This window comes from Macrotis lagotis, chromosome 1 (genome assembly GCF_037893015.1).
Source record: "Macrotis lagotis isolate mMagLag1 chromosome 1, bilby.v1.9.chrom.fasta, whole genome shotgun sequence".
Classification (NCBI taxonomy): Eukaryota; Metazoa; Chordata; class Mammalia; order Peramelemorphia; family Peramelidae; genus Macrotis; species Macrotis lagotis.
The window spans coordinates 639264334-639281064 of record NC_133658.1 but is presented as its reverse complement, the minus strand read 5'-3'; the positions used below and the strand labels follow the sequence as shown (position 1 = coordinate 639281064).

The window sequence follows — 16731 nt, the reverse complement described above, 5'->3', positions numbered from 1 at the left end:
GAAAAATAAGAGGAAAGGGATGGGATAAAGGGGGATGGAGAGAGGGAAGGGGGGAGTAGGCGACAGAAGAGAGGGAAGATTGTGAGAGAGGGTACTCAGATACAACACACTTTTCAACAGGGACAGGATGAAAGGAGAGAGGGAATGGAATAAATAAGAATAGGGAGGAATAGAGTAGAGGGAAATGCAGCAAGTAATAGCAACTGTGGGAAAAATATTGAAGCAACTTCTCTGGTGGACTTATGAAAAAGGGAAAAATATGCTTTCATGAATAAAATTCTAATGGCACAAACAAAAATGATAATGATGTAAGTCTATAGAAAATCATGGCTTTGCCCAGGAAATTAACTCAGATAATGGAAAAAAAATATCACAGATAACAAGATGGAGAATAAACATAAAACGTAACTAACAGAATGACTGCTTAAATGGAGATAGGTTGATTAGCTGCCTAATTCCTATTCCAGCAAAAACAAAGTCACTCTAGGCAAAATAATGACCAAGAAATCCAAAGAGCAACTATATCAAGTGATGCCTTCCATCCAAGAACTGCACAAAGTTAGCCAAGACCCATGGGCAAGAGGAAATGAGCTGCCAGCTCTAGCACAGGAAAACAAAAAACGGGCAACCTCCCAGTTAGAAAAGAGATGAGCCAGAGATGCAAGTTGCAAGTCTCTACATCTAGAGGCTTCAAGAATGGAAGCTTCCTCCAAGAAAGCACTGAGGTCAGCAGGAATTCTTAACAGCAATGTTGGAAGAAAAATCTTAGAAGTGACTAGGAATACTAAGACTGGGATATCATAGAGCTTATAAGGTCCTTAGAACTTTGTCCTGAGATGCCATATATAGCCAGTGCTCTGACCCTCAAAGATCCATGGGAGAACCAAACCCTGGGCAACTCAGATCTGCACACAACCCAGATGACTAAGATGTAAGACAAAGCAGGGCCAACCACTTCATCTAAAAGTCCAGCATAAAGCAGAGGTTAGCCCAGGCACAAAGTCTCTGTTGAGGAATGCAGACTAGAGATATGAATAATCAAAATGTTAACCTCATTAAAATTACTGTATGTAGTTATTTCTGTTCTCAGGCAAGTAGGCAAGGTAACAGGGGGAGTAATGATATATAGGCAAGCAATCTAAGCACTGCAAAACAACTTCAAATTGAATGGAGTTTGTATATCCCCAGGGAAAACACCAGGAATGAGACTGCTGAAAATATGGAAATGAAGCAAGATCTTCCCCTTCTTTCCTACCACATGTCAGTTATCCTTTCCTCCCCTGTGAAAAAATCTAAGCTAACTCACTGATAATCTAATGACCTGAGGATTTTATCTCCCCTTTAACTGATAGCTCTCACCTGCTTTCATCCATTCATCTCTCTATCCATCCATCCATCTATCCAACATCATGAAGTCCAATTCAACAGAGGTAGCATTTGAACTTTCTGTTCTCCCCAGGTCATGGACCTTGGCCTGGGCAACAAAATATAGAAGACATGACCCTGAAACTTTTCAGTAATGTTTCAAGTGTAGTAGTTGAACTTGCTCGAGTACCCTGATTTCTGACCACAACCTCTAGGTTTTGGGGGTAGATAAATCGGGGGGAATTGGGGAAGAACCAAGTTATCTGCCAGAGAAGAAGATGGAGTTTCATTTGTGGCATGAAATCACCTTTGAAATCAGAAGTTCCAGAGGATTCCTAATGATGAATGATTCATAAAATTCTATGAAAATGTATGAAAAAATGAAACCTTCTTGAATAATTATAATTTTGCTATTAATAAAGTAAAGTAATATGTGTGAAAAATAACATGTGGTTTCTTGTGCATGCTGAGATAACAAATGAATCTATTCAAAGAACAATATTTTTGTCCAACTCAACTCTCAAAAAGTTTAGTCTAAAGTGGAAAAAGAAATCATACAAAGAGAATAATGCCTTACAAGTGCAAGGAAATACAAAGGATTTTCTAAGAAGTACCACATAATTATCTAGATCAAGGGTGGGGAATCTTTTTTCTGCCAAGGACCACTGGATATTTATTTGGTTATTTATAAAAATCATTCTTGGACTCTATTTGGTCAAACATTTAATTAATTTACCCCTAAAAAACTACTAGATTTATTTAATTCTGAGCCCTACTTGTGGCTGCCTTGGCAACTACAGACCAATACTGCTCAAGAACCCCTTCCCCACCCCCCCCTCCCAGACCCAGATGAAGCAAAATATAAAAAAAATCGAGGAAAAAATGGAAAGGAAAAGTACCTCAAGAATAGAAAGTGGTAAAAATCACTCAAGAACTTAGACTCATTAAAAGCTAGACAAAATAGAAATCAATGATTCCATGAGACAATATTAAAATAAAATCTAAGATCAAAAAAATAGTAGGAAATTAATGATATCAGGTATAAAAAGCAAGTGACCTACCTAACAAATCAGGTAAAGGAGAAATAATTTTAAAATCACTGGATTAATGAAATTCAAGAAATCAAAAAATGAAGATTTTAGAACCAAGGAACAAAATGAAGATAGAAAAAAATTCACTGATTATCTCCTGGAAAAAATAAAGTCTAATAAAAGTCCTAACAATATCACAGTCAAAATCCAGAGCAGACAACATCAATAAATTAATGAATGAGTAAATAGAAAGATTGATAAATATAAATGTGTGAACAGATGGATGAAGATACTGCGAGCATCCAGAAAGCAGTCCAAATAGCAGTCAGGATTACACAAGACTGGGCAACTTCTTATAAACCAGAGAAGACCTCAGAATACAAGATTTCAAAGTCAAAAAATATGAGCTTACAACTAAGAAGAACTTATCTTGAAAAACTTAGTATAATCCTACAGGGGGGAAAAAAACGAATCTCTAATGGCAGACAAGACTTTCAAGAATTTCTGATAAAAAAAATACTAAGGTTTTAAAAGGAACTTTGAAATGCAAACTGAAAAATCAAAAGGGACAAAAGAAAGATAATTTCATTAGAACAACTGGAAGGGGCTGCACATTGATTAGTGCTAACATTCTAATTTTAATGTTTTCAAAGAATATTGAAAGGAATAAAATAAGCATGGGACATGAGGCTGAATTGGTTCTTTCTGTGGCTTTTAAGGGGGGAAGTAAAAGGAGGAATACAGTAATGTAGAAGGAGATGGATATCGCTGAAAGTACAAAAACAGAAGAGATAAGGGAGAAAAAGCATTAGATGAAACTCATTCTTATCTGAAATAAATCTGAAATAAAATAAGGGTTGAAAACACACACACACACACACAGACACACACACAGACACACACACAGACACACAGACACACAGACACACACACACACACACACACACACACACACAAAGACACACCCGTAGAAATCTGACAAACTCAACCAAGAAACAGGTCGGGAAAGATGGGCACAACATGGAGAGAATAGTTATAAATAAAACAAATTTCCTTTTGCTAAAGTGGGAATTTAAAAAACTGTTATCTAAAGGAGATGACCTATCAGTTGTGTGATGCCTGAGTTGGTACATGAACATAATAAACTATTATTGTGCTATATAAAATGAAGAAAGATGTGACATCAGAACCCTATATAATATGAACTGGCACAAAGTAAAATGAGCAGAACCAACAGTTTGTATGGTAACAACACTGTAAAGAAAAACAACTCTGAAAGACTTAAGAACTCTAATCAAAACAATGACCAGTCAAGTCTCCAAAGGAATTATGATGAAACAGAGAGGAGACAGATTTAAGGTATAGACAGAAACATTTTTGGGTATGCCTATTGTCTGGATTCAGTTTGGTTGATTCTGTTTATCTGTTAGAGCAGTGTTTTTAACTGAGTGCAAGCAGTAGTAATGTCCAAAAAAAAAAAAAGACCATTGTAATAATTTTAAAATGTGGAGACAGAAGGAAGCTCTGTGATGGCAAAGAACTATAAAAGTAGAGATACTCACAAACTGAGACATGGCTAAACAAATTCTGATATATGATGAAATGTAATATTATTTTGCTGTAGGAAAAGAGATGTTTTCAGAGAAACCTAGGAAGACTTGAATAAACTTATGCAGAAAAAAATGAGCAGAACCAAGAGGATAATTTATACTATAATATCAATATTGTAAAAACAATTCTGAAAGGCTGGCTTAAGATTTATAATCAAGAAAAGGGGTAAAAACATCACTTGTACAAAAATATTAATAGCAGCCCTGTTTGTGGTGGCAAAGAATTAGAAATCGAGTAAATGTCCTTCAATTGGGGAATGGCTTAGCAAACTGTGGTATATGTATGTCATGGAACATTATTGTTCTATTAGAAACCAGGAGGGACAGGAATTCAGGGAAGCCTGGAGAGATTTGCATGAACAGATACTGAGTGAGATGAGCAGAACCAGAAAAACACTGTACACCCTAACAGCAAGATGGGGGTGATGATCAACCTTGATGGACTTGCTTGTTCCATCAGTGCAACAATCAGGGACAATTTGGGGCTGTCTGCAATGGAGAATGCCATCTGTATCCAGATAAAGAGCTGTGGAGTTTGAACAAAGTTCAAGAACTATTCCCTTTAATTTAGAAAAAAACAAAACACAGATATTTTATTGTCTGATCTTGTTATCTCTTATACTTTTTGTTTCTTCCTTAAGGATATTTCTCTCTCATCACACTCAATTTGGATCAATGGTACAACATGGAAACAAAGTAAAGACTGACAGATTGCTTTCCATGGGGGGGGGGGGGAGTAAGAATGGGAGGAAATTGTAAAACTCAAATAAAATCTTTACTAAAAGAAAAAATTTATAATCAGTGCAATAATCAACAACAATTTCAGAGGTCTGATGATGAAGAATGCTGCCCATGTCATGACAGGGTAGTGATAGACTAAAATATAAAAAAGAGATTTTAATTTTTAGATGTGGTCAACATGGGAATTTGATGGGTTTGACTGTTTATTTCTCACAAGTATTTTGAAGTGAGTGGAATATCAGGCTTTGACACTATTTAAATTGTGAATGCCAATGGAACATAACGTCATTGTAATTCAATCTTAGGGTTGTGTTAATATCAGAAGAGTATAACCAGAAGATGAGAGGAAATAGTTCTCTTATATTCTTGCCTTGTTGAGAAGACATCTGGAATAATGTGTTCAGTTCTGGAATCCTAATTTTAGATATGATATTGACAAGTTATTGCATGCTCAGCAGATGATGAGGTGACTTGAAACCACATCACACAAGGACAACTGGAGGAACTGGAAATGTTTAAAATCTTGAAGAAGTGAAGAACTGGGAGGATCATCATAGTCTTCAAGAATTTAAAATTCTATCATGTAGTAAAAAGGAATTAGATTTGTTAATCTGTTAATTATGCTTTGCCTCAGAAAGTAAAATTAGAGGCAAAAATAAAAACTACAGAGAAGCAGATTTTAGCTCAACATAAAGAGAAAACTTTCTAACAATCTGAGTATTAAAAATTAAATGGACTGTTTCAGTAGGTAGTGAATTCCCCACCTCTGGGAGTCTTGAAGAGGAGGTTAGATGACTTGTCAAAGCTTTGTGCTAAGGTAGGAGTTAATACTAAGATTCTATGAGTGTGGTAGGCTTAAAATGGCCGTTTTAATAATAATAATGAAGTATCTATTATATTTTAGAGAAATAAGCAGACCTATAATTATTAAAATTATGTGCCCCTTGCAAAATGCTAGGTAGTTAATTTTCAAGTTTAAATTATCATTGACCATATTTTGCTTAAAATCATACATACTCTAACAAAATGTTAACTTAATCAAATAGCAATATTAGAAAGATGATAAATGAATATATTTATTAAATATGCCTTGCAAGACCCAAAAATTTATGGTAGATTAAAATGGAAAATTTTCATTTTATTTTATTTCCAATATTAACAAGCATAAAGTACTGTGAGGTTGGCTCCCCAGTGCTCAGCTATATCCTAGGGCTACCTTACTGTATTAGTAAATTCTAGGATTCCTTTTTCAACATACAACCAACCTCTCCAATATCAATGAAAATCTAGAATCAATTATCTTTGCATGAAACCATTTACACTCTCCTCCCTCATACCCAATTTATTGCCAAAAAAAGCTGAGTCAGTAACTTCCAAGAATTCACCTGAGAGTGAGATGATATAAATGCTGGTACATGTGGAAATTAAAAAAAAAACCAACTAAATTCTAAATGCTTCTTGGTCTTTTACTGGCATCAGTCTTATCATCTGAAACTAACATTTATTATAGCCCCAAATTAACGAAAAGAAATGGATGTAAAAAATACAATGCATTGGGGGTGGGGGGTGGGAGGGGAGTTCAGAAAAAAAAAGTCTTCTTCTCTTCATAACAAGGTGAGGCAAGGCAGAAAGAATACAGTTCAACATCCAAAAACCTATTTTCATTATTAAACAGGCATATGGGTTCTGTATCAGACTGAAGGAGAAGGTGGGAAGAAATATAATTCAATTATTTCTAAAAGCTAAAGTTATTATAAATCATATTTTACATATATTTTTAAATCATTTAATTCTTCTTTAACTCAGTTATTTTTAAAATTACTCTGAGTCTTGGGGCAGCCAGTTAATATGGGAGATAGGGCACTGGCCCAGAAATGAGGATGCTCTGAAGTCAATCCATCCTCTGAAACTTATTAGCTATCTGACCTTGAGGAAGTCACTTAACCTCGATTACTTAAAAAAGAAATACTCCGAGTCTTGAATTAAGTCTTTCTTTGAGTAAATTCAATCTATGAATGGGCCCATTTCTGCACAAATGCCATAAGAGATCCTTTAGTAGAAGTGACTGAGTACAGAACTTCCTATACATTCACACTAATTCCCTCTTAAATGAATACCTCAGGGAAAAAAAAATAAAAAAATGTGCTATAATTTGTAACCAATTGAAAAATAACCCCTTCTTCCTGGTATATGGATTATTTTATGTACAGTCCATGGACTAAAGTTCAATACGTATGAAAGAAGTTTCAAAATCCAACATGGATTTCTCAGTATAAAGCAATCTAAAAATATCAAAATATATTAACCTTTTAAAAATCAGAAGGTTTGAAATTTAATTAATGGTAAAAAAACAATCATAAACAAAAAAATCCCCACTTGATTGGGATGGCTGTCAAAAAAGAAAACAATCTTTTTCAACACTGTACGGTCCTCTTTTAAGAAGATGTGTTTATTTAACTATTTGAGAAAACAATCCCTAACAATCCCAGCAAGTAATTGCTGGGGTCCAAATTCCTTTTGCTTAGAAAATCAAACTCTATGAAACTACAAATATGAAACTTCCATGTAAGAAACCTGAGTTCCCATTTGCATCTCCAGACCCCTCTCAAAGATTAGTATCCAACTGCAGAAATGCTGGGTTTGGTGTTTTGTTTTGTTTTTTATGAGTCCATATATCAATATCCTTGTAAATCTGTTACAGCCACAGGAAAACTGGTTTACCTTTCATTTTATCTACTGACATTTATTTAGTATTCCACTGCCTATAAAAGAAATTCATCACACTTTCCAAAGAGGGTAAAAGTTATTTTTGCACTGTGAATTAAAAGACACTTAATTGATAGTTCAAGGTTCACAAATCAGCATAACCTAAAATTGACTTCACTAACAAAAGGTCAACTGTTAAGGCCTCACCTTCAATTTACTGCAGAAACAGTGACAGTATATTGCATAATAATCTGAGCACATTTACAAAAAAAAAAGCAACAGAGTAAAACCCATTCCTCTCACATTACTTCCTGCATTATGATTTGAGACCCTGATTATCTGAGTCAATCTAAAAGGTATTTTTATCTTACACCATTTCCTCAGGATGCTAACAATCAACAACCATAAATGCCTTGGGTGAAAACAATACTCTATTATTATTCACAGAGATACATTCTTAGGAAAATATACATGAATGTTCAAGAAAAGCTTAAATAATTGAATTGGGAGCACAAATAAGGCTCTTGGTATTCACTTATCAATCACTATAAATTTCTACTCAAATACAGTTGTAGGCAAGCTTTCAAATGCTATACTGAAGTATTAACATTATTATGTTGGAAAAACCTAAGTCTTTTTAGTAACCACAGTATAAAAATCACTGCTCTCATTTGGTGTCAACTCATATATACAAATAGATTTTAACCAAAGCTTTGAAAAAAAAATTCACTGAGTAAAGAAACAGTAGTCATTACTTCACAGCTTACTATCCTGATTGAACTCTTTGGGGTAAAAATATTGCATAAATGAATAGCAAATACGTATGGCCAACATTTTATGCTCCATACATCAAATGTTACTGCTCAATTGTTAATATAGGAATAAGAAAGAGCAAAAATGTTCAAAGTGCATCCTATTAAACTACAAAGAATTAACTTCTCAAAAAGAGTCATTAAATCAGAATCTATTTTACATGTAAGGAATCTGAGATAGAGATGTCCAATCACTTACCCAAAGTAACAAAGAAGTCAGAGAAGCTAGACTTAAGCCCCAGCCATCTGACTCCAAATCAAGTGTTCCTTCCATTGAATGACTCTGCCTCCCAGTAAACTAAGTAAATTATTTTATTCCATGCTCCCTTTCTCTCCCTACCCTCCAAAAAAAAAAAAAAAATAGAACTCCTCCCTTACTTGCCCACCACCAAAAACTTGCCTGCTCCAAGGGAAAAAAAATTTTGTGTGATTAAATAAACAGCAGTTACAGTTCAAGAAGGACGACAGTTAGGAAAATACAACAATTCTGGGCTATAAATGTGTATATGGACTTGTATATATGTGTGTGTTTATATATATACCCACATATATGCACATACACATGAATATTTACACATATTTTAATAATCTGCTCATATCTCCTTGACCCCAATTTGAAAACTACTGTTTTAAAGAATTTTATTGTGTTAAATGTAAAGCTGTGCTTTCTGGATCTTTACTCCTGTTTTAGACTCCCTCTTGGTTCTATATATATTTATATTAATGCATTCATTTTAGTATTTAAATCATTACAGATAAGAAAATTCTCTTCTGTAAAATTTAGTCCAAAAGTTAGTGGAATTTTATACATATAATAAACATTCCATAAATAGTGAATATACTTATGAAGTATTTTCAGGAAAAAAATTTCATGGTATCTTAATGATGAGGCAAGATAAATGTCATACTTTATAAGAGTAAAGTCAATGATGAGACTAGAGTAAAAGAACAAAACCTTGTAAATTCTCAAAGGCAGTAAGAGCTATAAATGGCACTAATCATCCTATAGGGGAAATATCTTGAGATGACAGGAATATCCATTAAGTTAAATAGAATAAAAATCTGTTTTCTGAAACAGAAGACCTTGTGTAAATAAGAGAAAATTAAAAAGAGATCCTGGAGAATCCCATGTTTATATACAAAGCATGCTGTGTCTGTGATGGCTGGGCAATTCATTTATGCTTGGTGGCAACATTCCTCTTTCACAACACTTTAACAAAAGAGTAATGAGAATGCCACTTAAACATAATTAATAAAACCTAACTTATTCCCTTTCCTCTCAATAAATCACCTAACTACATGGACTCAAAATAAGGAATCAATACCATAACAGATAGGTGAAATGAATATATTAAAACAAAAGTCATGTAGAACAAACAATTCAAGTCCTATTAAGACAGTTGTCTATAGGTTTTTCATAAATGATATTACATACATTTATTTTAAAAGCCAGAAGCTTTAAACAGTCCCCAAAAGAAAACTGCCTAGCAATTCTATGCTATCCAGGATTCAGAAAAAGCATCCCTTATATATCATCTAAATACCAAGTTTTCATATTATCATTGTGAACCTTAAATTTGTGAGAATATCTATAAATCCAGATTATCCCAAATAAATAATTTTACATAATGCATCTTGATTTAAAATCTTAAGCTAAAAGAATAAAGGTTACTATAGGGAAACAAAGGCAAACTATGTAATATTGCTAAGCAAACTGAAGCATCTATCAGGAATAAGAAAATCAAATGGTATTTAAGTGCTCTCTAAACAGTTTTGGCTTATTACTATTAAGAGTACTGCACTTAGGTGACCTGGGTGTGAATCCAAGTCTGACTTGGACACCATCTCCTCAAGGAACCCTTCTATGACTGTCTCCTTTCCCCCGATCAATAAAGACATGCATTCACCATCAAACTTCAAATAATTCTGTTTTGCAATTCTCTAATATACTTGGTACATAATGGAGTGAATTAATTATTTATATTTGTAACTTATTCCTCCTGCGAGAAGACAAACTCCAAGAAGCAAAGTGTGATGGCATATTGATATTTGAAGAATTTAGCAAAGAGCAAATGTCTGATAAATACTAATTAGATCAATTTTAATACAACTATTTTTCTACTCTGTCTAAAAACCTTAGCTATTAAAAAGTACTATATGGGTATTTTACTCTATTTCCCTTTTTTAACTTTGTGTAGATTGAGATCAGGAAGCTAATGAAAAAATTACTTTAAGTCTTGAGAAAGAAATATATTAACATAAACAGAACTTTAGGGCAAAAATTTATTTTGGACCTAATATTATAACTATTTCCTTCAACAAGTTTAAGCCAGAGTTCTACAGGTATTATAGAGACAAAGATAAAGCAAGAGGTTCTGAGGGCAATGTAATCTGATCTTTAAATCCAAATTAATACAAATAGCCCAGAGTTTAGAGAAGTCTGTAACAAACATAACCAAACATTCAACTTTCTGGGACACAGTAACATACTTTTATTATCATATGTTCTTATGATCCAAGGTAAGAAAAACCTAGTGCATTTAATCATCCAAATCTGAGCTATCAGTAACTTTCTTAGAAGTGAGGCTCAGAAACCACTAAAAAGCCTTGGGAGACAGTATTAGAAGGTGAAATTCAATCAAGAATTAGTGGGGGGAAAAATTAGTGCAGACTAAAAAAAATGCACTTACCCTAGGTAACTGCCCCCCTTTAAGAAAAAAAACAAAATCACTTCAGTGTTATTCTAATATCCTTTCTTAAAATAAAAGGCTTATAGCTACATCCTATGAATTTTTATACTATTTATACTATTACTACTTCCCAAAGAAATCTCATACTGTAAGCCAAGTGGAATCTTTCTAGCTGAGAAGACTATCAAGAAAGGTGGCTTGGTGAATTCTGAGGTAGTAGATGTTTGATAAGGAAGCTGAGTTGGAGATAAGGGGAAAAAAACATTTGGAATGGCTACTCCACCCCTATCTGATTCCCATGAATAAGTAGGTAAAAAAGAAAAAAACTTAACTGTACATTCTGGAAGCTAATAAAAAAAATTACTTTAAGTCCATAAGAAAGAAATATATTATGTAAATAAATCATCAGGGCAAAATTTTATTTACCCTCCAGAAGAGGTAGAATGAAAGTAAAATTCTCTAGAGAAGCCCTAGAATGCTATCTCATTCCCTACTTCATCCTCCATCCATCCTACCTTAGATTTTAGGAAAGAAGAGATTCTGATATGACAAATTAACAAAAGAATTAGCCAAAATCCCCATGACAATATAATGCTATAGATTAACTAAAAACACTAAACTGCTCTTAATAACCCAAAAGGTTTTTCACTAATTCACTGAATTTTTTCTACATGCACCTGTATTTAATAAAAGAGAAATACAACCTAATTTTCAATTAATTACTTTAAAATCCTAGAACAAAACCTTTCTTATAAAACAAATATCCAACCAACCCTCATTTATATTGTTTTAAAACAATATGAAAAATGAGCATAACAGAATAACTTACTTGGGTTGGAACAAGTACAGGAGGGTATGCCAATTTGTGATGTCTATACATCCAAAATGAAAGCAGCACGATTCCCGCAATTACCATGATTGGTACCAATGAATAAAGCAAGGTGCTGAACAGGGGTGGCTTGGGTGTAACTGGATTGGAAGTTGCTATGGACAAGAAAAATAATCACATTCAAAATTGATATACAAAACTCTATATTAATATTTACTAGAGACTCAAAAGCCAAGAAAGGAAAGAAGAAAAGTAGGAAAAAGGAAAAAACCTCAATCTTAACTATCGCTATCAAAATCATATAAAAAAATGGTTGGTTGGACTTTTTTTTACCCCGCTAACTTACGTATTGTGATCTCCATCTCTGGAAAATAGAAAAACCTTTCATTGCACATGTTGCCTTCACAGCAACAGAAATAGACTTCAGGGTTGTCTTTTTTTTCAACGCAATCATTTCTAAAAACAAATAGGAAAGAGAAAGAATTAAAATTGTAGCCTTTTAACTTATAAACTATAAAAAATTACCAAAAAGTGCTAGCATTAAAATAAATTCATGAATATTATATTTATGCTAAATTTAATATTTTTGCTTATTATAGTCCCATTAATTCATTCAGCAAAAATGACACAACACAGTATCTTGTTTCTGAATCTTTTCTGAACAAAAGACCATTAGTTCCTTAAAATCTGGTTTCTTGCTCCTTTAAATTATTTTCTAATAATCACCATTAGAATGATCTAAAATTTTTATTTTTACTTATTTTTTAAATTAGTAAGTTATGAGAATGTATCCTCCCTTTTAGTAGTACTAAAATCTTATTGAGATGCCTCACTATGGTATAGACATGATGCTACATAATCAAGAAGAGTAGTCCTCTGATAGTTTTTATCAAATTAACATCCAGCAAAAAGATTACACTCCAGTATCTTAAAACTAGGCTAAGTTAAAAAAGGTTCATTATAAGAAAGTTGAAACTAGATCTTAGCAACAGCAAAACATGAAGGCCTACCTAAGATCATAAGGGACCAAAATATGAAGTTAGTGAGGAGAATAGAAACAACAACAGAAAAAAAGATCATTGAAAATTCTTGAGTATGACAGTATGAACATTAGGATGTTCTAAAACTATTTTATTCTAAAGGATTATTTGCAATAAAATTCCCAAAGAAAAATTCAAGTTAATGGAAGGAACAATCCAAAACTCAGTTGTGTTTGACTTTGGAATGTGCTCTCTGATTTTTATAGTAGCAGATTTATATTCCTTAAACACAAGGAGCAATGTTAGGGTAACAAATATCAATCAAATGTTTAAATATATAATTTAAAAAGCATTCTACCCGTCAGAGAACTCTACACAAATCAGAGGTAACAATGAAGTTATTAAAAGGTGTTTTATACATAAACATTTAAGATAAAAAGCATATGGACTGCATCAAAATAAACCCAAGATATAAAGTAAAAAGTCAAACCTGCAACATAAGATCTGCATATAGAACAAAATATTGAAACTTATTGGGAAATTCTGAGGAAAATAGGAGAATAAGAAAAATGTTGAAAAATAACCTCAATTCAAACCAAGTTTGATGAAAATTCATCAAATAAATTTAAAATGTATTTTTTAAATAATCTGTGATCTTCTCATTGAAATAAGATGGTGAATTCACATCTACAATTACATTCAGTCCTAAAGGTCATGCATTTTTAAATAAAATCTCGGTAAATTTTAGCAGAATTAAATTCTAATTACAAAAATGTAATCCTCCAAGGATGAAACAAGGATGAAACAAGGATGCCCATTATCATCACCACTATTTAATACTGTATTAGAAATGTTAGCTTCTGCAATAAGAGAAGAAAACGAAATTGAAGGAATTAGAATGGGGAAGGAAGAAACAAAACCCTCACTCTTTGCAGATGACATGATAGTATACCTAGAGAATTCCAAAAAATCACCTTAAAAAACTCCTAGAAACAATTAGAAATTTTAGCAAGGTCTCAGGATATAAATTAAATTCTCATAAATCCTCAACATTTCTATATATGACTAGCAAGATCCAGCAGAAAGAGCTAGAAAGAGAAATCCCATTCAAAGTAACTTCACACAATATAAAATACCTGGGAATCTACCTGCCAAGGCAGACTCAGAAACTTTGTGAAAACAGTTACAAAACACTTCTCACACAAATAAAATCAGATTGAAATAACTGGGCAAATATAACTGCTCATGGATAGGCCGAGCTAATATAATAAAAATGACAATTCTACCTAAATTAAATGGCTTATTTAGTGCACTACCAATCAGAATACCAAACAATTACTTTAATGAGTTAGAAAAAATTGTAAGTAAATTCTTTTGGAGAAATAAAAAGTTGAGAATACCTAGGGATTTAATGGGAAAAAAGTACAAAAGAAGGTGACTTAGCCCTACCAGATCTAAAATTATATTATAAAGCATCAGTCATCAGAACTGTCTGTTACTAGCTAAGAAACAGAGTGGTGGATCAGTGGAATAGACTAGGTACAAAAGAGATAGCAGGAAATGATTATAGTCATCTGTTTTTTGATAAACCCAAAGAGTCCTGCTTTTGGGAATAAAAACTCTCTCTTCGATAAAAACCGTTGGGGAAAATTGGAAGTTAGTATGGAAGAAACTTGGACGAGACCAACACCTCACACACTTTACCATGATAAAATCAAAATGGATACAAGATTTAGACATAAAAGACAGTGTTATAAGCAAACTAGGAGATCAAGGAATAGTTTACCTGTCAGATCTATGGAAACGGAAGCAGTTTATGACCAAGGAAGAGATGGAGAACATCATTAAAGACAAACTAAACAATTTTGATTACATTAAATTAAAAAACTTTTGGGGGTGGCTAGGTGGCGCAGTGAATAGAGCACCAACCTTGGAGTCAGGAGTACCTGGGTTCAAATCCAACCTCAGAAACTTAATAATTACCTAGCCATGTGGCCTTGGGCAAGCCACTTAACCCAATTGCCTTGAAAAATCTAAAAAAAAAAAAAAACTTTTGTAGACAAAACCACTGTAACCAAGATCAAAAGAAATGTAGTAAATTGGGAAACAACTTTTACAACTATTTCTGACAAAGGACTCATCTCTAAAATATACAGAGAACTGAGTCAAATTAAAAAAAAACAAACAAAAAACAAGCCATTCCCCAACTGACAAATAGTCAAAAGGATATGCAGAGAAAATTTACAGATGAGGAAATCAAAGCAATCCATAGTCATATGAAAAATTGGTCTAAATCATTACTTATAAGAGAAATCGCACATTAAAGCATCTCTGAGGTACCCCCTCACACCTCTAAGATTGGCCAATATGACCAGAAAGGACAATGATCAATGTTGGAAGGATTGTGGGAAATCTGGGATACTAATGCATTGTTGGTTGGAGCTATGAACTCATTCAACCTTTCTGGAGAGCAATTTGGAATTAGGTCCAAAGGGAATAAAAATGGGTATACTCATTGATCCAGCAATAGCACCACTACTAGGTCTATACTCTGATGAGATCATGAAAAAGGGAAAAACGTTATTTGTACAAAAATTTTCATAGCAGCTCTGTTTGTGGTGGCAAAGAATTCGAAATTGAGTGACTGTCCATCAATTGGGGAATGGCTGAAAAGATGGTGGTATATGTTTGTTATGTAACACTATTGTTCTATTAGAAACCAGGAGGGATGGGAATTCAGAGAAGCCTGGGAGGATTTTCATGAATTGATGCTGAGTGAGATGAGCAGAACCAGAACACTGTACATCATAACAGCTGGGGGCGATGATCAATCTTAATGGACTTGCTCATTCCATCAGTGCAACAATCAGGAAAAATTTGGGGCTATCTGCGATGGAGAATACCCTCTGTACCCAAAGAAAGAATTGTGAAGTTTGAACAATGATCAATGACTATTACCTTTAACTTAAAAATAAAAACTGTTATTATGTAAATTTGCTATCTTATATATTTTATTTTTTTCCCTTAAGGATATGATGTCTCCCTCAACACATTCAGCTTAGATCAATGTATAGCATGGAAACAATGTAAGGACTAACAAACTTCCTTCTGTGTGGGGCTGGAGGGTGGGGAAGGGAAGTGAGATTAGAGGGAAAATTGTAAAATTCAAAAATAAATAAATTAATTAAATTTTAAAAAAAGTAATACTCATGGTTATTATCTACTTAGTAGACAGAAAAAGGTAAAAATAAGCATACAAATTGCATAATTATAACAAAATTTCTTCTATAATATTCACAAGTCTCCAAATGCATATCAGCTGAGCAATTTTTTAATTTATTGAAATTTTTGAAATTTGAAACTTGATGAAAATTACTTTTCCTTTTTTAATTTTTTTTGTTCTCTGTCTACTTCTTTTTATGCATTTTTGAGCTCTTCTCTTTCTTTTTTCGTTTATAGTCCCATTAATTTTTAGATTATCTAGAAAAGCTGATGCTTAAGATAACAAGTAATAAGGCACAGAGACAGAGCTTTTGAGCCCTTAGATCTGGTTTCAGTCCTTGCTTCTGCCACCCTGGGCAAGGCTGTAGATTCCCAGTTAGCCCTCAAAGCATATAAGAAGCTTCTCATTAACAGTTCCATATACCCAAAAAATTAAAGTTCCTTTAAAAATAAAAACTTGCTGGGAAAATTAGAATTCTGTATGGAAGAAACTTAGATTGGACCAACACCTCACACCCTATACCAAGATAAGATCAAAATGGATACATATCCATCAAAATGGATATGTCAGGATCTAGACATAAAATACAATATTATAAGCAAAATAGAAGATCAAGGAATGGTTTACCTGTCAGATCTATGGAAAGGGAACCAATTTATGACCAAGGAAGAGATGGAGAACATCATTAAAAACAAACTAGATGATTTTGATTGCATTAAATTAAAAAGCTTTTGCACAGACAAA

At 33.2% G+C, this 16731-nt stretch overlaps 1 protein-coding gene across 1 annotated transcript in view; it reads right to left on the bottom strand.

The window, feature by feature from the left end:
• The window catches only part of ACVR2A (activin A receptor type 2A), a 164726-nt gene that overhangs the window by 43106 nt on the left and 104889 nt on the right, over positions 1–16731 (bottom strand). Inside the window, exons 3-4 of the mRNA XM_074215125.1 lie at positions 12131–12240; positions 11785–11939 (exon numbers count right to left, since the gene is read on the bottom strand). Coding sequence (XP_074071226.1) covers positions 11785–11939; positions 12131–12240 — 265 coding nt within the window. The remainder of the gene's footprint in view (positions 1–11784; positions 11940–12130; positions 12241–16731) is intronic.